The sequence below is a fragment of the Neopsephotus bourkii genome, unplaced genomic scaffold (genome assembly GCF_033783945.1).
Source record: "Neopsephotus bourkii isolate Nb327-2 ecotype Australia unplaced genomic scaffold, CSIRO-AGI_Nbou_v1 NB_1526, whole genome shotgun sequence".
Lineage (NCBI taxonomy): Eukaryota > Metazoa > Chordata > Aves > Psittaciformes > Psittacidae > Neopsephotus > Neopsephotus bourkii.
In genome coordinates, this window is record NW_026902002.1 from 2,416,104 (window position 1) to 2,441,907 (window position 25,804).

Genomic DNA, 25,804 nt, shown 5'->3' on the forward strand with positions numbered 1-25,804 from the left:
AGCCTCTGCCAGCAACAAGGGCCCCTGGACCATGCCCATTTGCCACACCATGCTCCAAAAACTTGTGGATTTGGGCATTTCAAACCAAGTGTGAATTCCCAGGGTCACACAGGCAGGCACTGCGCTGGGAGGGAGGCATGGGCACACAGCTGGCTCCAAGGCACAGGGAACGAGCTCACCCCCAGCTTCCATGCCAGAAATGCCCAAAAGGACCAGGGTAGAGCAGCTCTTACAGCAACAATGCTTCACTCTCTGCAGCCGGGAGGCAATGATTTGGGATGAGACACTTGCCTGCCCTGACTCCCTGGAAGTGAAGCCTACTGCCCCCCTTCCCAGCATGCTCCCTCTCTCACCAGCAGCAGGGTGCATTTTTAACAGGGAGAAAAAAGGGAAGACTTCTTTTTTCCAAGGAAAACACCCAGCGTGTGCATCGCACACACCTGCCCCTGCACCGAGCCCTGCGTTCAAGCAGAGGCTCTGAGGTAAGGCAAAGAGGGGGCTGAAGGTAATCCTGCAGCCAAATAACTCTGCAGATGGCAGTGGCTCAAATCACTGTACACATCTTTGGGGCCATTTGCTGCAATTAAGGCTGGGCTCCAAGGTGCCACTGCAGCCCCACGACACGATTCTGAATCACTGCTCCTTTTCAAAGCCGCCTCCAGAGGTGTCCTTGAGACGTCAGCACTGGGGTTAATTGGAATCAACAGGAAAATTGGCCTCCAGAGGGAGAAACGCAGATGCCGGGTGTGTGTGAGCTAGGGGGAATGGAGCCGCACTGCTGCAGGGGCCTCCATGTCCCTTTGAACGGCAGCAGTGGGTACCAGCACTCACGAGAGCAGCAGCTCCGCATCCGCCCTAATCCCACTGCCTTCACGCCAGCAGCCAGACTCCAGCATGGAAAGCCCATGGACATCAGTGCTGCTGCTGAATGCAAGCAGTCCCCCTGTGCCCATGGGGAAGGCTGAGGATGGATTTGGTCCTTGCAGCTGCCACCTCTCTGACTTCGGTGTGGGAACTGAGCTCACCACTGGGGTGCTGATGGGATCTCCAGTGGGAAGAAAAGCAGAGCTGGAGCCTGGCCACAGGCTGCTGAAACACGAAAGCTGGGTTTTGTGAAGAGTAAGGCCACCCCCTACCTCCCTTGCCCCTGAGAGGTGCTCTGGATGGGGTGCAGAGTTGCAGACTAACGTAATTTTTCTAAGTATTCCTCATCTCCTTCAATGCCATTAATCACACTATTTCAATTAACAGACCTGAACCACTGAGCAGACCTGTCCTGCGCTAATATGTTATTAATTGGGTCAGCTTGGATGGCAGCAATATTGAGTGCCATGCAGCTCTGAGCTTTCATCTTCTGGTCAGGCTCATTTAATTGATCTAATCGTGTCCCCCCCTGCCACAGGGGCCCTCTTCACTTTGTCCCTCCTTACCCAGCTTCGAGTAATCAGATACATCTTCTGCATTGTCTGGTATCAGCCACACACTGAAAAGAGTCATATCTAATTTACAGTACTCTCCCAAGAAAAATCAATGATTGTTTACATTACTATCCTACAATCCCTATTTTCAAGTAATTCATGGCAGGCCCAGTGCTATTAATTTTATTAGTGGGCAGGTATTATTCTGCTCCATTGATCCCCAGTTGATGCAGTTACCAGTTGCGAAGCTAGCACTGAATGTCTGACAATTTCAATTCTGTTCGCAAACTGAAGCTCTGTGTTAAAAATGTGCCAAGCCAGATGCTGGTGGGGAAAACTGGGGAAAACTGGCTCAAAACAAACAAGGAACTGCCCGCATTTTATAACTTCAATCCATTTAAAGCAGGGGTACAGCCTGGACCCCAGCCACTCCCAAATGCCCCATGCCAAAAGGAGAAACATACTCAAATACTCTCTTCAAGCCTCCCAGGTCCTACAGTTCATAGAAGACACGTCATCATGGATTATCAGTTAACTGAAACATCTTCTGCTGTGAATGGGAAGTTTTACAGATGAAACTAAGTTTGGCTCTGTCTGCACAGAAAATAAGCCAAAAGCCAGGACAGGTCCGTGTCCAGCTGAGCGTGCATTCCTCTCTGTTTGCAGAGGATGAATTCCACCCAGAGGCCTCAGATCACCTTTTCTCTTCTCCATGTATAAAAACTAAAAGCAGAGCAGTTTGGGAAAACTGAGACACAATGGGGCAAATCAAACATCACCAGGAAATCAACAGCACAGGATCTGATCATTAGAGGTGTGAGGGGTCCTGCGGGGCAGGAGAGTACAGGAATTCCCATCAATAGGGTCCACCACATTAAGAGGCCATGTGGGTGCCCAGGGTGGCTCCCAAGGCACAAAACCTTTGTTTTAGACAGTAGAAATTAAAAAATGCAGCTCGGATTAAAAATAAGGGCTCACCCTTAAGCAGCTTGGAAAAACATCAGCTCAACCGCATTCTTTTGATCACGGACAGAAATGTACTTTGTGTGCATTTGCGTGTCAATAGAACCTGCCACTCAAGGAACGGGATAAAAGAGAGAAAAGAAAGACAGTCCCTGCCCCAGCTGAGACCTGAGACTGGCTCCAGAGTGCCCCCAGAAGAACTGCTAGCTCCTGCCGAGTGGTAATGCTCTGGAGTGGCTGATTGATTGATTGATTGATTTACAGGACCTACTGCTTTCAGCTAGGATGGCTGTTTGACATTATAAACCAGCAGCCTCGTTTCCAATGCCAAACAAATAAACGAAGAAAGAAATGCTTCTCTCCACAGTTGAGAGATGTTCTGCACCTGGGAAGCTGCATGGTGCCGCGGGAGGGTCTGTGCTGAGGGCTTGGTGAGCTGCCCCACAGCCAGGATGTGGGAGCAGAATCCATGCCTTTTGGCTGGGACGCTCCTCACTGCCTACCTTCTGGTCCCAGCTCCTGGCAGGCTCAGACACTGAGATTCATCTTAGGGGCAGCGGTGGGAGCATCCCTAAGTGCCCCTGGCACCCCTGGCTGGGGTAAGAGTGTGGCACATGCCTACCCTCAGTGGGGTGTTTGGGCGATGGAGAAGTGGGTACAGCAACTTCCCAGCCCCAATGGCTCTTACCCTCGTCATGAACAAAGGTGTTTCTCAAGGTGGTGCTGAAATAGAAGTTTAGATTCATGAGAAATTTTGCTCCTGAAAAGGATGGATTTTAGCATTACCCCATCCTTATGCTTTTTAAACTATTTAAAGTATGCCTACGTAGGGTTTTTTAACCCTTTTGGAGAGTGCAGGATTGGGGTCGAAGCTTGGTGTTCCTGTAGGAACTGGGCTGTGAGCAGCTGGAGCAGCATGACCTGTGTGCTGCAGAGGTTTTTGGAGCCCAGAGCAAGGACCAAGCCTGTTAACAGCTCTCTCTAGGCATACCAGAAAGATATTAGCCCAGTGCCTTTCCTGGTGCTTGATACCTTTCACCAGGGTATATTATAAGCAAAGTCCTCCCCTGCCTCTCCATCCAGATAGCCCAGAGTCCCTCACTGGAAACTGCGATAGCGTTTGCCTCATCAGCATATCAGGATCTCTTTTATTTTATCTGCTCACAAAAGCCTGCATGCAGGCATAGATCAGATTAACATGGCTGATGAAAAAATCCTCCTCTTTATCCTCTCTGACAGCAGCAGCCCTTTATCAACAGTCTGAAAACAAAGTTTTCTCAGCCATAAGTTTTCTGCCTTAGGGGTTCATTTTTATTTTTTTCTAGTAGAAGTTTATTTTTTCCTCAAGAAAAATCAAAACATTTTGATGGGAGGTTTTTCAGCCATCCTTATGCATTAGACGTGGTGGCAGACAGGCCTGGCACATCAACATCTGCTCCTTCTCACTAGATTTAATTTAGTATCTGGTGTATGAGCACTAACCCTCCCTCAGAGCTCCACTGGAACCAGCTCAATGAGACATACCTGGCGTGGAGAAAAGAAAATAGCTCCTTTTCTGAGAGTTTCCAAATGCTTTTCCAGAGTGACCCTATCATCGTTTTATCCCCTCTTACAAAGCTAACTTCATAATGCCCTCCAATGAGGCTTCTGGGAGGACAGTGTTATAAATTGCAGCTCAGTGAATCTGCCACTCACTGCTGCTAATATACTGCATTTATCCTTGCTGCTGCAGAGGCTGTGGCAGTGAAAGGAGAAGAGAAGGGGAAAAGTAATTACTTCCCGCTCAGCTTGTCACCAAATCCCTTCATCAGCTCTCTCACGTCTTTCTCAGCTCTGTTAGCGACTCGCCACGCTCCGCCATGCCGGGACTGGATTCAGTGGCACTGGTGTTAATGGGGCATGAGGATGGGAAAGCGGTTGGGTACCACAGGTACTGGGAGCCCCCTTGGTGCCCAGCATGCCCCATGCTGTCCTGCTTGCATGCGCTAACTCCCATGAGTACAAATGGCTGCTTGAATGCCATTAGGATCTCCTGATCATGATATGGGCTTATTTCAGCCAGGAAGTCTTATCCCCAAAGCATCCCCAGTGTAGAATAAGGGGAGTTGTCCTCTCCATTTTTTGAAGGTTTTCTATTTAAATATCCTTCAAAGGTTATAGATATGAGAGAGCCCAGTGTTAAACTGTCTGTCCCCCCAAGAGGGCTCAAACTCCACATCCTCATTCAGTGATGTGGATCAGACAGGCATGGAGTTAAAAGCAAAGATACTGAATCCTGAAATAAACTCAAAATGAGGGCAATTTGCTGGTTGGTGCAGAGATTTCGAGGAGCAGCAGCATCTTTCTAACATCTGAAATTAGGTGGGATATCAAGAAGCCCTTATCTGGGGCATGTATTAAATTGAAGGCAAATATTTTGACCAGCACATTATGGGACATTTTATTGTTTTCCTTCAAGTCCTGCAAGGTCAAATAAAAGACAATCAGCAAGGGCCATTTTCCTCAGGGGAGATGGTGGACATTAGGACCAGTGGTGATGCAGTGAAGGTATCCCACTTAACCAGCCTGGCACTGCCATCATTGGGTGTCATGCACTGAAACCAAAGTGCCATGTGACAAATTTGATGCACTTCACACTGAAATTGATGCATCACCTTTGGAATCAAATTTATCACCTCTTCCATCACACTCCATATACTGAATCAGAGTCACCACCTACTGAATTAAAAACTTCACATGCAGTTCACATCACATCATAAATCAGGCCAAAATGGAATTAAATGCATTGTATGCTAAGAACTCATTCATCACCCTATAAATAAAATATGGGACAAGCCTCTTAGGCTGGATGTGCCCAGATATAGCCTGCAGAGTCCACTGGGGAAAACATGACACCACTGAAGTCACTGAGGGCTTGGCCATTAATTTCAGTTGTTTCTTTCAATGCCAGAATCTACGGTGTACCACGTCTAGCTCTGTCCTGGACCAGCCCAAAACTTGCATAGCCAGCAACATCTGCTTTATTGACTCCTGCTGAACCATCCACACTCTCCACTTGGAGGTTTAGGTAAGAGCCTGGAGGACAGAAGTAACTTGGACTCCAGCTCTGCTCCTGCATGGGGCCATGGCAGCAAGAAGCTGAGAGGGCTTTGCACTCCTTGCTGGCAGCTACCACATAGCATGGCACACATGCAGAACCTCTTGTCTTCAAAGGACCGTGCTCCACAAAGAGCCAGGCCCAAAGTTCCATGTCCTTGTTCTTGGAGAGGAGGATCCTTCTCCTGAGCCCTCAGCAGGGCTGCCGAGGGCTGGGCCGAGGGGTCTGCTGTGTCCCTGACACCCTTTTTGTCGTCTTTGGACTTCAAGCAATAGGAGGAAAAAATAGGAGGCTCAGGGATCTATGTGGTGCCAGAGCATCACAGAGTTGAGCCCTTGGCAGCAGGCATTGCTAGTCCTGCATGACAGGCAGGAAACTGAACACAGAGCAATGGGTACCGGCTGCCCAAAGCCAAAGCTAGGGACTGGGGCAAAGATAAGACCTCAGAAATTCTTAAATAAACCTCCTTCTCATTCCCTACATTCATTTTGGCTTTTCTGACAGCACCTCCCTGTGCACTTCCACAGCACAGGAACCCTATTCCTGTCCATTCCTGTTCCCCAGGAAAATGTGAGACAAGCTTCTAGCTCATCTGAAACACAAGGCAGTCAGATACATCCTTGGATCTAGTCCACAGTCTTTCCTTTTATTTTCCTATTCATCTGGTCCTCTCAAAATCTGCTCAGGAGCAATTAGAGCCTGTCAGCTAGAAGCTGATGCAACTTCTATTTAATTAGCCCAGCAGCCAATAAAGATCTCATTCATCAATATCTCATGGAAGGTGTGGTTGGTGGGGGGAGATTTGTCATACATCCAGATGGCTGCGGAGCATCTATCAGTGATCCAGTCACACGCATGGGCTCATCTGAGGAGGCCGACCAGCTGGGAGACATCTGTCCAGAAAGCAGTTACAGGAGAAAATGGTGCAAGACTGTCCCAGATGCTCTGGTAGCAAGTCCTGTTGGTACTTCAGTCTGCAGACCATGGATAACCTGGGCAGCAAGCCACCTTGGTGAGATGAGCAACTTCCACAGAATCATAGAATCAACCAGGTTGGAAAAGACCTTTAAGATCACCAAGTCCAACCATTACCCCAGCATTCCCAAGACCACCATTAAATCATGATACCAAGGGCCTCATCCACACAGTTTCTGAACACTTCCAGGGACAGTGACTCCACCACTGCCCTGTGCAGCCTGTTTCAATGCATGATCACCCTCTCTGTGAGGAAAGTTTTCCTAATATCCAATCTAAACCTCCCCTTGTGAAGCTGTTACTTCTTATCCTATCACTGTTACCTCGGAAAAGAGATCAGCCACCTCCTCTCTCCATCCTCCTTTCAGGTAGTTGTAGAGAGCAATAAGGTCCCCCCCTGAGGCACCTTCTCTCCACACTAAACAACCCCAGTTCCCTCAGCCATTCCTCATCAGGCTTGTGCTCCAGACCCTTCACCAGCTCTGCTGCTCTTTTCTGGACCTGCTCCATCACCTCAATGGCTCTCTTGTAGTGGGGGGCCCAGAACTGAATGCAGTACTCAAGGGCTGACCTCACCAGTGCCGAGTACAGTGGGGCAGTCCCTTTCCTAGTGTTGCTGGCAACGCTATTTCTGATAAAAGCCAGGATGCCATTGGCCTTTGGAGTCCTTTTTCTCTTCTGACTCATTTTTATGCCCTTCGCAGCAACAGGAAAGGGCAGAGATGAACTGAGGGAGGCTTGAAGAGATATGGGGTTTGCCCCATACCTGCTGCCTTTGCCATTGGAAGGCGTGAAAGCTCCTCTCACTGCAATGTCACACTGAGAATAAACACACTAGAGATGGCAAAGCAGGAGAGGGGAAATTAATACCCAGACTGACAGATCTCAGCAAAGTTTTGGGGTGTCCAATATGCCAGAGAAGGTCTTTGGGGAGACACCCTCTTGCCTGAAAGCTTCTCCTTACATTGACTGTCAGGGTATTAAATACTTGCCTGCCCTTCCTCTGCCAGACCACCAAAACAGGACACTTTTGGGTTGGGCTTTTCCCAGAGGCTGGGCAGGGTGGCCAGGAGGATGGAAGGGGAGCATAAACCTGTACCCATGAGGTCACTGTACTTTGTGTCACAAAAAGGAGGATTCACCAGCTCAGACCTGCAGGAGTGGGTCCCTGTGGGAATTGCTTGCCAACGCTGCAGCTTCACCATCACAATTCATTGAACTAAAAACAAAATAATCAGTTATCACAGGACAGTTCATAGATTACAAACAGGAGTGATGGCAACTTCATCGTTAATGATTATGAGAAAGCAGCTTAATAGTTTGGTTCCTTGTGGCTGGTTTGATTTGTAAGACACAGCAGTTGGTGTAAGCAAAGCAGGTAATTGGAGCCAGTTTACCCTTGGTGTGTCCAGCTGGTAGCCACACTTCACAAAGTTGCATATTTGTTTTTTCTCAAACATTAACCCCCATCAGCAGAAGATGGAGCATGGGGATGCAAATGGAACCACTTCAAAAGATGGGAGATACTTGGGGACCAAATGACCAGCAGCTCCTTCCTGAATGTTGCTGTGGTCAGCAACCCCCCCCCCCAGCATTCATTCACAGGGAAAATGCCTGTGCTCAGCTCAGGGGTCTGAGCCACCTGGCTCTTCAGTAGTCATTAACAGGAATATCATAGCTGGCATATTACTGTGATTGATGCTGCATCAATCAGCTGGAAAAGTGTTAAGCAAGCCTCCAAAAGAAGTGAGATGAAGCCTTAAATACCAGGCTAAGATGTCCGTATAATGGGGATTACTCCAGGATTGAAAACAGATGTGCAGACAGGCTGAAATACACAGCTGTGCCCTCTCCCTGCTGCTCCATGCTGGCCACCCCTCGTTCCAAGGGAAGTGAGTAATGAGCGCTTACACTGCAAATGGGGATGGGCAATTAGCAGAGGGTACATACAAACTGTATTCAGCATGAGTCTATGGTTTTACTGCTTATCAAATAAAAAGTAGTGAAGAAATATTCTTTATTGACACATTATTTCAAGCCAAGCTGTGATGCTTGCCTGCTTTTGTTCTGTTCCATCAAGTCTTGTTTGATTTGGCTTATTTTTGCTTAAGACCAATGTGATACACTCCACTCAGAGTTGCCAACGTTAGTCATTTTTGCTGGTGTGACATTTGGTATTTTGGAACTCCTGGGGGGGTGGCTTTTAAGGAGAGTCTCAGATTTTCTTGCATTAAAATACAAAATCTGTGGCCAGACCACTTGTGGAGAAACTGATGTGCAGCGTTCAGCTTCCCAAACCCAAAAGGCAGGCAAACAAACAAACAAAAACCTTCCACAAACAACAACCAAGGGAGCAAAACACTCTCAAATGTGTTATCTTTTAATCATCTGTGATTTTCAAACACTGCTCCCTTGGGGAACCCAACTCTCAGATTTTTCTGCTAACAAAAGGTGATTTTACTTGAGAACAAATTCACTCCTCATCTCCAAAGCCTGGCTCACACACTAGTGAATTCCTGTGTTGTGTATGCAAAGCCCATGGTCAGAAACCACAGGGCAGAAATGGCCAAGTGCCCAGCACATGTTCCAAAGGGGTGCTTCATGCTTCTTTCGAGTTCCATGTTCTAATGTTCTTTTTCCCAAGATGCCCTGGATCTCCCTGAGGGATGTGTCAGGATTTCCCATGGGGTGTAGCACCCTCCTTGCTTCACCTGAAGCCATGTACAGCAGAAACAACCTTCTCGGGCAGACACTGGTACTTCAGCCCTTTCTATATCCTTCACCCTCTGCTCAGATCCGGATCAGGCAGAGAGGAAGATGCTGAGACCACAAATGTGTTTTACCAGCTCCTGGTACTGAACGTTTCCCAGTGCTGCCTGTGGTGCTTTACCAAGGACCAAATCCATCAGGTTCTTCTGGGTATCTCTTTTCTATGAAGGCTCCAGGTGGTCTCCTCACTCCCATGCTTGTGCTCAGGGAGGACCTGTCTTTTAAAGCACTTATAAGCTGAACATACCCAGCAAGCTCAGGGTTGGAAGAGAAAAACATCTGCTTTTGCCAGCCCTTCATATTAAGCTCCTATGTTTAAGATGACTGCATAAACTAAGAAAATAATAACAGGTCTAAGCACTTTACCAGGCAAATCTGCTCTCTGCTTAGAAGAATTGGAGGGAATAAAGCTAAAATATTAGCTTCAAGGATCGGATTTAATTCAAAGTGTCAGTGCTAGTTCTCCTACTGCACTTTGTAGGTTTAGAGAATAAACCTGTTTGCTAGCAAACAATCATCTTAAACAAGATCATTATTAATCCCAAATACAGCTGTCAAAAAGACTGAGATTGTAAACTAAGAAGGGAACAAGAAAAACCTGGTAATTTGTTTGTTAAATATTTGCAAACTGTCATATCAATAATGGATAATAAGAAAATTCTGGCCCTCCAGAGCTGACGCATAACACAAAGCTTTGCTGTATTGCACCTGAACTATTATCTATAGCACATTTATTATTATAATAGATGAAAAACAAGTTTCCTGGCTGAAAAACAAGATCAATTTGAGCTCAAGCTATTTGGATGTTTTCTAAATGTTGTAATTAAAATGCAGCATGAATGTTCCTTGGGAAAAGTGAAAAAAAAAAAAGAGAGAGAGAGAAGAATAGCCTTACTAGAATTACATACACCATTCAGCTCTGACTCAGTAACCTGAGAGAAAAACAACAAGCAAAATTGTGTTTGTGTGCAGTCAGACATTTCTCATCTTCAGCGCTTGATGCAGGGCCTAAGCTAACAGAGCTTTTCCTACTGGGTCAGGATCCAGCCCCAGGCTTGAGAATTTGATGCAGGCAGTCAGCCTAGATTGCACTGAGCTCTCTGTGCAAGTCAGGATTTGATTAGAGTCCAGCAAAGAAACCCAGCTGAGCATTATCTTGCTACAAAGAGAGCTGTAGTTTATGGGGAAAACAAAACCCAAGCAACTGTAGAAAGAGATAAAGGAGCCACCTGTGTGAAAGGTTTCGCAAATGCCCCGAGTGACACTTGACCCCTGCCCAGTGTTACCACAAACATCAAAACTTGCAGGAAACAAATATGATTCTCACCTCCCTGGGCAATTAGAGGCTCACAGGCACTTCCCAGAAGCTGCCTGCCACCCTGCAGAATTGGGCTCTTTTGTTCTGGTAAAGAAGTGACTAGTGAGTTACAGCTCCTCTCTAAATAAATGCATTCTCTTACGACTTTTAATCATAAGCCCCACAAGGCTCCTAATACCCACATGTGCAATCCACATCAGCCCATCAGATCAGTTTATCAAAGGAGCCTAATTTAATCCCAGTCTTTGATGGAGTCAGGAGTGGTCAAAGTCTGCCTTAATGATTTGCTGTGTTTACTTAGCTTGCAGATCTGCGGCGTGAAGGGCACTTGACTCTAAGCACAGCATTGATAATGGGAAGGACACCTTTAGGAGGAAAAGTGCCTTCTCTTCCTCTAACAAGCTGAAAAGGGGCTCAAAACTTTCAGAGCTGAGCAAGTTCAGCCAAGGTGCATCTTTTAAAACCACTGGGATGTATTCTGTTCCTTGTCAGCCCAGTAGGTCAGTTGGCCCCAGGAGATAAAATACATTGACACCAGCTAAGAAATGCTGAGCAGACGTGAGCAGAAACCCAAAGGAAGGAGCCCAAATCCCAGTCTTTAAGGGACTCCGAATGATGAACAGCATTAGGATTAAACACACTGAAGATCAGGTTCTTATGGAAAAGCTAGAAGCGCAACCTTCTTCAGAAAGAAGAGTGGAGCAGTGTTTCACTCCACAGTAAGTAATGGATGTGTACACACTTCAAAAATCTGCAAAGAAAACCCCCAAACCTTTACTAGGGAAAAAACAGCTGATTCTGAAGCACTCAATGGCTTTCAATAGTTTTCAGCTCAAACAGAAGAGGGAACTCAGAGTCTGCATTAAGGAAGCTTGAGGAGTGCTGTGGGCTGTGAGAAATGAAGCGCAACCCCTTTGGTTTTAAGCAACATATACAAAAGGATGGTGCATAGAAGGATCAAAGAAGTCCTCCAATAGGAATTTAAAGGACTATACCAGCACCACTACCACAGAGGGATTCTTCATGGCACTGTCACAGTTTCTGCAGAAGATGGATGGACCATCTGTCTTCAAACAGGCAAGGCCATTTGGCTATTTTATACAGAGAGTGCAAGTGCTCAGGACAACTGGGGGGCGGGGGGAAAGGAAAACATTAACATTGGCTTCAAAAGCAGAGCCGCAGACAGCAAAGGGTGAAATGCAAACATTACCCAGGCTGGCTAATGCCCACAGAGGGACTGCTGGTTAAAAGCATATAAAATCCTGTATAAAGTGTCAGGAAACAAAGCTGGTGCTGACAAACCATGAATGGCACACAGGTGGGCTTGCCAGTCCTGGGGCATGGGAGCTGCAGCCCCCAGAGAGGAATCTGAGCGTCCACTGGCCTCTGCTGAGCTCAGAACATAGCAGGATCTGGACTGCATGGCCTCACATTGTGAGGAGCCACTGTGACTGACAGCAGCTCACCTTTCTGAAAGGCAGCATCTCCTGGGGTCTGCTGAATTCCTGCTGGCCTGTTTCACCTCTGACTTGGGCAGGAAATATCCAAATTGGCACAGGACCTCTGAGAGGCTTCTGTCTTTGGTAGGGACAGCATGAAGGTCTACTTGGAGTGCTTTGATACACAGATTAAACAAATAAAGGCTCCAAGCAGATTTAGGTAGAGCCAGACCTCAAAGCAACCAAATTCATTTTCACTCAAAGAAACATCTCTTGTGGGTGGGCACATAACACAGCGAGGTCTAGGACACGCCAGTTACCTGAGACCTGGTTGCTGCATTGGGTGAGTAGATGAAGAAGGAGGAGAAAGTGCCCCACCACAGGCGAGCAGCACCAGCATGGGTACCTGTGTCAACTGCCCAGGCACACAGCCTGCTGCTCCTCGCCCAACAGTTTCAGGAGCTGACACCTGCCAGCACCACAGTAATGACAGGGGTCTCCCAGCAAAACACCAACACCAGCTTTTAAAACATGACAGCCAAACCTGGGAAGGCCACAGAGCCAGCCCCACTGACACCAGCAATCACTGCACCAGCACTGCTAGCAGAGGAGCCAGCCCCACCTCACCAGATGCAGTGTCCTCACTGATGGGGGATCTGTTGCAGATGCAGCCCACTGAGCACACACTAGTGCTGTGATGAACACAAGCTGAGTGGCTTTCTCCTACTACTCTACAAGACTCACTAACTGATGGGGGAGGGCTCCAGAGCCTCCAGCACAAGTGGGAGGCTGCAACGAGCAGCCTGACCATAAATAATGTATGAACAAAGGCCAACTAAAACAACCTGGGGTGACAGAGAGCAGAAATGGACCCCTATGCCTGGTAATAGCAGTGTTTTGGGCCAGAAGTCCTTGCAGCTTGACAGGGCACAACACAAGGGCTGCCTGTGGGCAGCTAACTGAGCATAGGATAGATAGGAGGGACACACAGAGATACTGGATTACCCCAATAATTCTAAGGTGATTTGCCTGCAGAAGATGCATTGGGCCACACAAGGCTGTGACAAGGAGCCAGAGCCAAAGCAAGCCAGGGCAGATGCCCTACTGCCACCCATATATTGGCTCTGTCTGATTTCTGCCCAGACATGCTAGTCCTGTGGGCAAGAAGCTTTTCTGGCTGCAGGAAAGTGGGCAGCATTAGCCAGGACAACCCCTAAGAAGACATGCTGTTCCTGGCAGCAGAGAGGTTGCATGAGAAGAGGAATAAGCAAGGTGCTGATAGCTGGAAAAGTCATGAGGGAGAAGTCTGAGTGACTTCTGGGCAGGGAAGATCAGCATTTGGGGCTGAGGGGGCTGGCTGCTAGCAAAGGGAGTCATCTGGAGCTAACTTGAGGGACTGCAACAAGAGGAAAACCAAGCTGCAGTTTGGGAAGGGTATGTGTCTTCCACAAGTCAGTGCAGCTTCTTTTCCTTACACACACGGGTAGGTGGAACAGGACAGGCCAAGCAGACTGAACAACATATGCAATGACAAAAAGTAATCTAAAAAGTGATGCTTGCTTGATTTTTGTGACTTCAGCTTGCCTGCCAGTTGCCACACTGCTGGATTCCAACTGCACCTCCTCCTTGCTCCAACGGAATTGTTACACTCTGGGTTAGGATTTTAGTTTCTGTAAGCATATTAAAACTTTAATTAAGCCGTAAACCAGTGTTTTAGCAGTTCTGGGGGGAAGTTTTTCCATTTATCTTGTTGATTACAGCTCACAGGTCCTTAGTTTTGGCCTAAATTTAGACCAATTCTGTCTGAGCTCTGCAGGATACATGCTAAAAACTTCATTAAAAATGAAGAGAGTTGATCAGCCAACCGTGGGAGCCTGGAGTGTGTCTGCTCTGCATCCTGGCACTCTTCTGATCTACAGGTAGTAGAGGCAAGTTAATGTTGATCTGCTAGTAAAACACATTATGGGAAGACCTTCAGAGGATGCTGCAGCTCCTTCATTCAGCGCTCACAAAGAAACAACTTGTTTAATTCCTTGTTGACCACCTGACATGGCAAGGAAGGAGGGATTTTAAGCAAAGCAATTATTTTCCTTCAGGCAATTTCTGCAGTGCAGCATGAGCCCTTCTCAAGGCAACATGTTTAACAGTGTCCCCCCCTTTTTGTCTTTCTGGGGACCACTTTGCAAGAGCTGAATGAGGGTCCTTGTTTTACAAAGCCTGTGGTATCTCCAACAAGGAAGCAACACCTTCATGGTTAGCCAGCTTCACTAGGGATTTTGGTTTTCTTCTAAATTGTTGAGGAAATCCACAGGGTCCACAACATCTACTTGTACATGACAGGTTTATCGTATGTGTTAACATGACAGACTAGTGTAAATCTAGCTATCAATATGCAAAAACATGGCCAGATCTGTCAACATCTGGGGCCAGAAACATCTCTCAAGTGCTGTTTTAGAATTACAGCACAATAACAAATGTAGCGATAATGAAATGCAGAGTCTGGTACAGTCCAAAATTCAGCAGCTGTGGTATTTGCAATGGAACTGAACTCTTCTTTAACCTGCTGGTGCTAGAAAGTGTTTCTTGTAGTGAAATGGAGAAATTCAACGCAGAGAGAGAGGACATAGAAGAGGCGATTATTCCTTTGTGTATGACCCTGGCTAAAACTGCCCATTAACCACCCTTAACTGTAGCCCTCCCTCCTGTGCTACTCCCATTTGTAACACACCTTCAGCTGCGTTTTTCAGTACCAAGGGGAAGCCAAGGTGGTGGCTGTCATGGCTGGTGGTGGCATCACTGGGAGCACAGTTGCCTCCTCCTCCAGTCACTGCAGACCCGAGGACACAGGTTGGTATGCAGGTTTTGCAGCGCTCCAGAACTACAAACCAGTTTTCAAGCTATGGGTGGCTAACTCCCATGATGGCCCTTCATCACCAGTTAGGAGAGCACTTTCAGAAAGGTCTGAAGTCATCCACTATTTAACCACCTGAGCGTTCCACTTCTCCCGTATAATTTTCTCTGCAATTAATTTGATGTGAGGAATTTCAGCTGCTCATTGAGGAGTCTGGAAGACCTAGACCAAATAGCCATTTCTTTCCTCCCTGCTAGTCAGTCTGCAGCCTCCTTGCACAGCACCTCAGGCCAAAGCCAAGACCAGTGAAAACTTTTCCTTTCACTTGCTCACATTATGCCTTTACAATAAAACTCAGATCCAGATCACTGCTCAGGAAAACCACATCTTCCATGAGGGCAAGCCCTGCCTCAAGCTACCTTGCTCAGCCCCACTTGGGTCTCCAGGGAGGAACTAGCTCCTGCTCCTGGCCAGGCTCCTGTCTCCCAGGCGGCGCTGACAGCATGCAGCAGGGGCATCCAAGCCCATACCATGAAGACCTCCCAGGGCTCATCTTCTGGAATCTTCCAAAAATCATCTTCTGGAATTGTGGGGAAAGGAAGGGGAAAGAAAAGAGAGATGCAAACTCATTGAGCTGCAATGAGCAGCTTGTTACCTAAAGGTGTTTGACAGACTCACACAGAACAGGTAAATTTAAGGACCCCATAGTCAAGAAGTTGTTCTGGTGAGTTTGAAAGCTCACTTTTTATGCTTATCTCATGCAAAGCTGGAAACAACACTGGCCACACTTGCAACCTACTAAGGGGAAAAACACTCTGAGTAACAGCCAGTGCAACTGCAGGGAAATTTGCTGCACAAAAACATCTTTATCAGAGATCATCCTTAGGAAAAACAAATGAATACACATACTTCCACAGCAAAGCCAAGCTCCTGCAATCTCCATGAAGGCTTGTGCAGCAACATGCCCAAAGATCCCCATCAGCTCATTACTGTCCCTTAGCTGGAGATGATAATTTTTGTACATCAGCCTCCAAAACAGCTGGTGTGAGCTTTCCCTAATCTGCTTCAGGGCAGACTCCGCCAACAGCTGAGACTCCCTGCAGTGACAGGCAAAGCTGGACAGGCAGGAGGCTGCTAGTTCTTTATAGATGTTCATATAACTTTACATATCCTATCACTATTTTGGATTCTCCCTCTGATCCTAAATCAAGGAATGGGAGAAATAAGGAACACTGTTCTAAAATTGGGTGGTCCCATCTCTGAGCTGACTGTATGGAAGACAAACCCAGAGACTTCAATACTTCACAGAATCACATCCTAAATCTTTGATCCAGTCTTGAGTTCATTTGAAAGTGATGAAATGGCTCTGAGGACAGAGTTGCTGGTCTAATATTGGAGAAATGCTATGCTGAGTGTGCTATTTTGCCACCTTTTCCAGCTACAGCAGGGGCAGCTCTTAATTACAGGCCCCAGCCTGCTCCTGGCTGGTTGTCAGCACACTCAGTGGAAATCCCTCCAAACTGCTGGTGCATTTCAAATAAATGGGTCCAATTAGCAAAAGCTTTACAACTGCAGCTGAAACGGTGGGGAAGGATCATATCAGCAACCATCAGGCAGATGGGAGGAGGACAAAGATTCCAATAGGTGATGATGAGCAGGTGGGAAGAAGTAGCGGTGTCAGCTGGAAGAGAAATGTAATCAGCCCCTTAAAGGGGCTGCAGGAGCATCCGCCAGCCTCATGCTAGCACTTCATTTATAGCATTGCTTTCCTGTTCATAACCTTCCCAACTGTGAATTGCAATTTTTCTCCTTCCCACCCCCCGCATTATGGTGATGGTTTGGAACATGGAGATGTTTGGAAAGGGGAAATTTGGCACTAGGAGTTAAAAAAGCTACAGATGACTTCCTAAATGTATCTTTTATGAGTTTGGAATGATTCCTTTAAATTAAGCTCAGAGTGTATGACAGCTTCTGGTAGTGCCGCCAATAAGGAAACAAAACAAAAATCAAAAGGTTCTTGAGCATATGTAAAGAACTGGACACATTGCTTTCCCTCATGCCACTATGAGCTGCTTACCAAGTGCTTTCCAAGGAAAGTGCGCCAATAATTTTCAATTGTCTCTTCAGCACATATGCCCTTGAACCCCAATGCACTTCTGAATTCAAGGCTTATAAAAAATTAAATGCTCCAATAATTCTAAATTCTGTTTATTGAGTGCTACTGGAGCCTGTCCATTCCTTCAGTTTGGGGATTTTTGTTTTGTTTGCAGGGGGGAGAAAGAAATCTTTTCTATTAGTGCTCCGAATTGGAAGTTGGTCAAATAGCATCATAGTAGAATGATTCAGCAGCCTCTGAGCTGATTCTCAGTGTATCATAAAGCAGGATTAGCAAAACAACAATGTCTGGAGGAGAAAGAACCGACACAAAGAATCACGGCAGGAGAACAATACCAGAAAAGAGTAGAGGGAATAATCCTTACTTGGCTTCTGAGGAGCAGGTTGGATGACCTAATAGATGTTTTTCAATGCCCTTCATTCCCTGCTGAGTCACAGGGTTCAGCTGCCTGGATCCAGGCACCACAGCTTAATAAATGACTTTGCATTGACTGAACACCATTAAGTGTTTCTGTGTGCAGAACCGCAGCCTGGTGTCATTTATCTGAGACCATGGTCCCCTCCTGGCACAAGACTCAGATGCTGTTTCACAGCAGGCAGGAGTTTATGCAGAACTAGTGGTGGAAGTTCATGACAGGAAGCAAAGGAAACAATCTTAGGTTGTGAGTCTTCCAGTTATGAACCAAAAAGTGGGATTTTCTCAGCCTCACTCAAAAAGACACACATACACAAAGCAGCACATTAAAGTAGCAGAGGTGTCAAACTAAGTGTATTCCCTAGCACTATCCTGAACAGGAATTAAATTAACATGTATTTTGTAATCGTGTTGGCCAATGCCAAGATAGAAAAGGAAAGCATCATTTAGTATCTATTCTCTGTGAACCTGAAGATCCTACTGACAACTTCTTGTAAATTAGGACATACCTGTTACAACTGCAGCCTTGGAGGCCAGACGAAGGCAGAGACTGTCTCAAGAGTTTTACTAGATCAGCAATGGCTGAATTACTTCTATGCAGATTGTGAAATCACAGATTCACACAACCCAGGAAAATCAGACATACCACACTTCTGATAAAATAGCTATATCCATAGTTTAGTAGAGAGACACAAAAACAGGGAGGAAGAAGAAAAATCTCCTATGGTCTTCTCTTGTAGACTGAAAAGATGATAAAGTGCATCCTTGTTTAACTCTCTGCAGGATGCCTGGAATTTTATAGACACTGCCACAATGTGTCTCTCGATAGGGAATAACTGAAGGATGAGATAAGAAATCAGCCTCATCCTAACTTGCAGTGGCAAGTGCTGTAAAAGGAAATGTCCAATAAAGACTTAATATATGGGAAGATGGCAAGTAACTGCCTGGATTTCTGAAATAACAAAGTGTAAACCAATTCTCTAATCACATATATACAAAGAAACCACCAGTTGCTAAACTTCCTAGGAAAAAAATCAGTATCAGACAGATGGTGGCATACACATCTTCTTCAGTAGTGCTTGGGGAATATTTTAGCCTGCAGAATTTAATTCCCTGTTATTACTACTGAGCCTGGAGGTGAAAGTCATAAATCAGGACCACTCGTAATATGCAATAATGGGGTGAAACACTCATAAGGAGAGTTACATGATAAAATTCTTTGGAACTGTAACACTTCCAGTCCTCGGTGACAGCATTAAAAATTTTCCTGTCAGTAACGTCTATTCCTCCCCAATTCCTGTAATGAGTTTTCATTCTTTTCTCCCAACATCTCTAAATTTTGCTGTCATATGGCATTCCTTCCACCCTTCCTCCCTGCTGCCCTAAATATATGTTTAAAACCAAATCATAGGAAAGCATCCTATACTTTAAAAAATAGACAGGTTTTAAATTACACTGTATTTACTTGAGGGCTTTTAATATCAGAGGAGCTTTCCCAGCGAGTTTCGCCCTGATTTTAGGACCCCCCACTGTTTTTATAAAGGGCTATTTTGTCCCATTTAGAAGATGGCTACATTTTGAGTAATAAAGACTGCAATGCTATAAAATAAAAGAACATTTTCCCCACCCTTTACCTTCCCATCTTCTGATTAAAAAAAAAATCCCAACCCATCATGTGTTAGAGCTTTGTTTTCTGAGTAACGAGACTAATCATGTTTCCTCTGCTTGGGGTCTCTCTCTTCTCTTCCTTTTCTTCTAGGTCCTCTGGATCCACACTGACATAGAAATATCCCATGATGGAGAAAATAATGCACACAGCAAAGAGGAGAACAGTGAACAAGACAAATTCAGCCCACTAGGAAAGAAAAAAGAACAGCAGGTCAGGAGACCCCAGACTCTCAGTCCAGAGGACATCTCTGCACTTCCAAGTGCTTTTTAAAGAGCTGGCTGAAAATTTCTTTTTAGTTTCCAAAATTGTTTACAGGATAGAAATTTTCTCATCCTGTTTTCTGGTAAACCCATGTACACATAATTGGATTATGAATATGTGACATACCTTGAAATAAACCTGTTTGATTGGGCCAGTTTCATTAAATCTTTTCTTAGAAATCCATCCTGACTGCAACATACCTGTCTGGGCTTTTTGCCCACAAGATTCCTTTGGAGGAGGCAATTTCATGTTAGCCAGAAACAAGCCCAAGTTCACACCTTCATGGCACCATTCCAGAAGTCTGATAGCCACAATTTAACAACCTCTGTACCACAACTTCCCCATCATCTCAAGGGTGCCATAGGCAGCTGGCTCTGAGGGATTACCAAGCTAGACACTTGAGGAGGTTGACAGCCCACTGGGCTACCTGGGTGAAGGCAAGCTGCTTTTGGTAAGCAACTGAAATCTGTGGCTGGCAACATATACAGGCTTCAGGGCCACAGGTGGCCTGCCTGCGCAGAGCTGAGCTCCATCAATGTTATTGCAGCAGTGCAGGTCACTATTATTTAATGCCACTGGGAGGCTTAGGGAGGGCCACAGCTCCAGAGGGCAACTCTGCTGAGGGCAATACAGGGCCCTGGCTGGGAGACCTCAGTGCAGTCTGCCATCACTAGGCTGCAGGAGCCTGGAGCTGTGCAGGAAAGCTGTGCCTCCAGGACATGGACATCCAGCAGCCTGTTTAAAAGCATTACCTCTGTTTTGAGAGCCAAACCATACCTGTGCCATTGGTGCAGCTTGGGCAACAACGAGCACAAAGGTATTCCCAACAGCCACTGTGAGCAGCCAGCCTGCCTGCAGCACCGACTTCATGCTGGCTGGAGACTGAAAAGAGAAGGGTCTGATCAGTGGATATCACACTATGCCCTTCTGCCCTGGTTCACTCTGTGATGTCCTGCCCAGTGTGGGTGTCACTGGGCTCAGTCTACGAGATGGGGGAAATTTTCTCTGTGCAGAGTGGTTAACCTCAACAGCTTCATACAAGAAACTCTCAAAACACGTCCTCCAGGAGGACACGTGAAGAAGGAGGAGATGCTGCTTTTGCAGAGCTGGATCCTCATCATCCCCAGTTTGCATCATCTGAAATCATACAATCGAAAAGTCCAGGGAACCACACAACACCACCTGCAGGTTGTAGTCTAATGCCATGTGGCTGTACACCTTTGGAACTGGATCCTGATGTTGAACTTCCTGCGATGACAAAGCTTCTACATCCCATTACAAGTTGTCTCACTGTTAATGAATATCTGCAATTTACTCCAGAGATAAATTTGAGTAGCTTCAGCTTTTTGATCTTGTAATGTCTCCATCCTCTCCTCATAAACCTTCTTCCTAGACAACAATCAAATCATCCCTTGCACACTTGCTACCCCTTGCTCTGTTTTTTAGACTCATGTAAGCTTAGACCCTTTCGCTCTCTCCATTTAAAGCAGATTCCAAAGCCCAGTGCCACCCTATAGTCCTTGAGATACTTTTGACTTTTTATCACTGGAAAATACATACTACAAAATATTTCACTGGGAGAAAAAAATGGTATTACACTATTCAGACCTTTCACATTAAAATAAGCTTCTATCCAGTTCTTTTCTGTGTTCTCAGCTTCACTAGAAAAGGAGTGTCCTGAGTATAATTGAGAAGAGGTATCTTTCAGAGTATCACAGAATCATAGAATAGTTAGGGTTGGAATTAATTTAGTTTGAGGGCACCCAGCAAGCTGTGTTACAAACTCACTTTTTGCTTAAGTGAGTCAGTGGCATGCCAAAGGACATATTACAAGTCAACAGGAGATGCAGGAATAAATCCTGAAGTCTAATTGTAAGCACCTTATCTTTAAGTGGTGTACCTGAGAATAGGAGAAGGCCAGACCTGTAATGGAGAACATCACCTCCCCAGCAGATATTAATAAGTATTGTGGTAACTGCCAAGCCATATGGACATTGTTGGCCTTTATGTCTTCTGACTTCCATGTCTTAACAGCACCTCCAGAAACCTAGCATGAAAATAAAGGCACACTGATTAGCTGCTGAAAGATCAGATGCTTCTTAGCCTGGACAGAAACAGCAAATTTACCAAAACAAAATCTTAAGCAAAGACGGAAGCAAATATCTGCCCTAGAAGCAAAACTATGGGTCTGACACCTGCCATTTTCAAGCCTGTCAGAAATGGGATGACTCCTACTGCACAGATGGCAGGATGGAAGCATTCCCACACATTCAAGAGTTGTCTAAGCTATTGCAAACCAATAAGTTGTCTTCTGTAGTGGGGTTGGGAGAACTCGTGCCAAACCTGTGGCCCACTGCTGTCCCCAAGGCCAGAAGAAGACAAAAGGATAAACACTCATTGAAACCATGTGGTCATTGTTCCCATTTCTTTAGCACTGTACAACTCCGCTATGATAACAGTGACACCCAAAGAAATCCGCTTCAGGAACATCAAGAGTAGCAGAGACTGCCCTGTACCAGATGTATTCAATTAGTTATGGTAGCTGTATTCCTAATTATTTTTGTTTGCTTTCCCAGGTGTAATTAATATTGCCTCTGATACACAGAGGCTCAGAAGCAGAGAGAGGTCTGACTAGTAGCCAAGAAAACACTAGGCTGAAATGACTTCAGGCAAAAAAACCCCACATTTAAGGAGAGTACTTTGGAAAATACAAGGGATATTTACTAGATGCACTTAATCACAATGCAGGAAGGCAAATCAAGACACTGTTTTTTAGCAGGCTAAAAGAGGTGAGAGGAGAGCTGTGCATTGCTCTTTAGCCCATAAAGAAATGTCACAAGCACCATACTATAACAGCACACTGAGGAAGGCTGGGTAGAAGGCAGAATCTCTGTGATTTAAGCGTCACAGTCAGCCACATTAGCAGACTAATATATTGCATTCCCAGTTCTTCTACATAGCACTCCTGGCAGAAGAGCAGGGCTCGGTACAAATCAAGGCAATAATTAAAAAAATGTCTTGACCTGGAGCAAACTCACTCTCTACAAAAGGAAGAAACCACAGGCAGAGAGATGGAAAAACAGAGGGTCAAAAAGATTAAAGGACTACCACAGGGTCCAGAAGGACTAAGGCACAGAGCCACCCCAGAGCAGCCACAGCTACAACAGGGACTTTTGTAGATGGGTCCACAAACTGGAATTCTTGCCCACAGTGATGTGGGACACATTTACCTCAACTGACCCTGACTCAGTTGCATTTATCAGAGGTTTTAGGGTAATATTATTAGTGTAATGTTCTTAATGCAACTTCTCTTCTTAGTCTCTCATCTGGCGAAAGAGGTTTGCAGCCATGGAGGAAGGGTCTGGCCAGCATCAGTTTGACTGTGTATGTGGCTTATGTATTTAAATCTCTGTGCTCACAGATGGCAGCATCTTCCTGTTCCCTCCAGGACTGTGCATCCTACTCCAGCTACTGAAATTAAAGTTAAAAAAAAAAAATGCCAGGTGCCTTGCAGCTCTATCTTCCCCCCTGCGTATTTGGACTTTGCAGACATGAACAGCTCCCATTAATTGCCCAACAGGGAGATGTTACTGCCAGGGAGTAGCTGACAGCAGTTTGCTCTGCTCATCACAACACAGTACTCAAAGTCTCAGAGGGCAGCTTAGCAGTGTGTCCTGTCAGACCTGGTTTGTCTGTGTGAGCATGCAGTGGAAAGGTTAAAATGGGAATTAAGCTGATCACGTTCATCTCTGTGGCTCCTGCCAGCTGGAACAGGGTTGGAGCAGCGAGCCTAAGAGGCTGGCAAGCTTGGAAAGGAATCCACCCCCACAGAAGTGCTCATGCCCCATTAGGGCTAGGTTGTTCAGAAAACCACGCCTTGACTTTACACTAGGCTCCAAATGAGCTGTACAGACAGGAAGAGGAGGAGAAACAGATGCACCATCTCACCAACCTCTTCCTTCAACACTTTATCCCTCTTCCCCCCATGTGTAATCCACAAGTCTCGGAAGGTCCACCTTTAGATCAGTAAATGTGAGGATATTTCAGACTGTTTCTGCAGAGTTTTTCAGGTGTGAGTTACTGCCAGGTACAGTGTTTTAAAGACCACAAGCAGAGTCAGCTCTTGGTAGACTGTCATAGCTCTTTGCAGTGCGCTACATTAATGCTAACTGAATAAGGATGGATGGCATGAGACCAGCACAAACCATGGATCACATGATTTTCCATGGAGGATGTCTATCAAGGAAGAGATCTTACTTCTTGTTAACCCATGAGATCTGACAAGATCACAGGGTAGGGTGGAATGAGTACCCATCTGCCTTGCTTATGTAGGTGCTGAAAACATTCACTAGCCCTTGTATAATGGACTGCCTTCAGATGGCTACTGCCCAGGTCTTGCAGGGTCGAGAAAGCAAGTGAGAGTCACCAGCATAAGAATAAAAGCAGCTTGTTACCATTACAGGGACACTTACGTTAGTTATCACAATGGTGTATGACGCGCCGAAGTCAAGCAGCCCTAGCTCCAGGGGAAACTCTCCCATTTCAGTTATGCATTTTCCATTATTATATCTAAATAAAAGGATGAAGTACAGTATTTCCCAGTTAGTCCCACTGACAAAGAGCATCAAACATACCCATACAATGGAGCAGGGAGGATATAAGATGCAAAGCTGCAGTAATGTTTATGTCAGACAATCACTAGAATTCTTGTCATTTTTCCTTCCAGAAACACTTGGGCACTAAGTGGAGCTCACGTAGTGACTTGTGGCTATTGCTAACAGTTTTAAATGGTTTCTGCTGCTTCCTGCTGCAGGTTTGTTTTCCTTCCAAACTTCGCCATTCCTTCAAGAGCTGTGGGCCAGACAGGTTAGCCAGGCTCAGGCAGCCTTCAGGAAATCAGAGATACACACCCACAAGCCACTTTGTTTCCTTTCAATAGAGCAAATTAGCCTTCAGATTTGTTCTTCTGGTTTTGGATGTGTGAGATGGCACAGAAGCTCAGCAACATTGCCACAATGGCTGCTTCATCCTACTAAATTGCAGCAATAAATATTTTGGATGGAACTGATGCAAAGAAAAGCCATGAAGCTTGTTTTGAAACATTGCAAACACCAGTAATACCCTGCAAGAGCCAACTCCAATGCTGCCAAATCAAGGCCATATGGAGCCCCTGTCTAACAAGCCCAGCCTGCAAAGCCATGTAATGTTACTTGATGTTATCAGCCAACATACCAAGACTTTGTAGTGTGGAATATGAATTGGCCTTTCCCTGAGAATACCCTAACAGTTGGGCCTGTGAGAACACCAAAATAGAGGAGGCATCAAATGACAGAGGGGACTTTACTCTGCCCACCTTATTCTGCTGACAAATGCACAGGAATGGCCAGCCTCTTCCCTCCAGCCCCCCACAAAACATCAGAAACAAGCTTCTGCACCCATAGGAGTTGCCTGGAGCTGCACAGAACTGATAATTCTGTTTTTTACAAACATCTGCCCCTGCAGGTAAATGCCAAAAAAGCCTCACTGTATCCATGGGAGGGCCTCAGGAAGGACCTTCAGCTCAGCAAAGGAAACTTACTTGTCCCTCTCTAGCAGCGAGTACTCAGAAGCACTGTAGTTTCTCTGAACAGCAATGAACCATTTGCTGTCGATGGTGAGGTTGACATCTTGGTTCAAACCATTAATGAATCTGCAAAGAAAGCATATTTCATTGAGTTGTCAGACAGGGCAGAAGAAGCATAATATCAGACACTTCAGAAGTGTACTCTCTCTCCCAAAGTATTCTGTAATTTCATAAGGTTATGACAGCTTCTCCTGCAAGTTACCAAAATATGTCTGATTCGTTGCCCCGTTTTTCAATATAAGATTAATTTTCTCTGCTGTTACCCTCTTATTCTCTCCTGTGAAAACTGACCCTCACTTCTTTTGGGTTAGGACTTCCAGGCAATCTCTTCTCAGGGACCTTCAAAGACTGAAGTGTGTCTAGAGGAGCCCAGTGGGCTGGAGCACCACTCCTATGGAGACAGGATGAGAAAGCTGGGTTTTTTCAGCCTAGAGAAGAGAAGGCTCCAGGGAGATCTTACAGCAGCTTCCAGTGCCTAAAGGGGGTCTACAGAAAGCTGGAGAGGGACTTTTTACAAAGGGCATGTAGTGACAGGACAAGGGGGGATAGCCTTAAACTGAAAGAGGGTAGATTTAGATTAGGAAGAAGTTCTTTACTGTGAAGGTGGTGAGACAATGGCATAGGTCACGGAAGTGTTCAATGCAAGATTGGACATGGCTTTGAGCAACCTGATCTAGCAGAAGGTGTCCCTGCCCATGGCAGGGGGCTTGGAACCAGATGATCTTTGAGGTCCCTTCCAACCTAATTCTATGACAACTGCTCTGTGGATGTTTGACAGGACAGAGCCCCAGCCTACACCAGAAAATTATAAAGTTGTGTGTCCTGATGAGTGTGCACACCATGCTGGTGTATTTTTCAAGGAGTTTCTACCAAGGGGAAAGAGTTTCGTAG

At 45.9% G+C, this 25,804-nt stretch overlaps 1 protein-coding gene and 2 long non-coding RNA genes across 12 annotated transcripts in view; all 3 read right to left on the reverse strand.

Moving 5' to 3' along the window:
* Nucleotides 1-3,513: 3,513 nt before the first annotated feature.
* Nucleotides 3,514-12,396, reverse strand: LOC133221305 (uncharacterized). Its single transcript, XR_009727961.1, has 3 exons — nucleotides 12,300-12,396; nucleotides 5,960-6,070; nucleotides 3,514-3,905 (listed from the first exon to the last, which is right to left on the reverse strand). It is a non-coding gene; the product is annotated as an uncharacterized LOC133221305 (long non-coding RNA).
* Nucleotides 12,397-13,640: 1,244 nt separating this feature from the next.
* LOC133221308 (uncharacterized) lies at nucleotides 13,641-17,762 on the reverse strand. The gene is made up of 2 exons (XR_009727963.1): nucleotides 15,250-17,762; nucleotides 13,641-14,023 (listed from the first exon to the last, which is right to left on the reverse strand). It is a non-coding gene; the product is annotated as an uncharacterized LOC133221308 (long non-coding RNA).
* A 27-nt stretch (nucleotides 17,763-17,789) lies between these two features.
* SLC15A2 (solute carrier family 15 member 2) overlaps nucleotides 17,790-25,804 on the reverse strand; it is a 66,469-nt gene continuing 58,454 nt past the window's right edge. For all 10 annotated transcript variants that reach the window (XM_061370077.1, XM_061370074.1, XM_061370076.1 and 7 more), the window contains 5 exons: nucleotides 24,869-24,979; nucleotides 23,763-23,859; nucleotides 21,191-21,337; nucleotides 20,068-20,172; nucleotides 17,790-19,215 (listed from right to left, as the gene is read on the reverse strand). In XM_061370077.1, coding sequence (XP_061226061.1) covers nucleotides 19,039-19,215; nucleotides 20,068-20,172; nucleotides 21,191-21,337; nucleotides 23,763-23,859; nucleotides 24,869-24,979 — 637 coding nt within the window. In that variant the 3' untranslated portion in view covers nucleotides 17,790-19,038. The remainder of the gene's footprint in view (nucleotides 19,216-20,067; nucleotides 20,173-21,190; nucleotides 21,338-23,762; nucleotides 23,860-24,868; nucleotides 24,980-25,804) is intronic.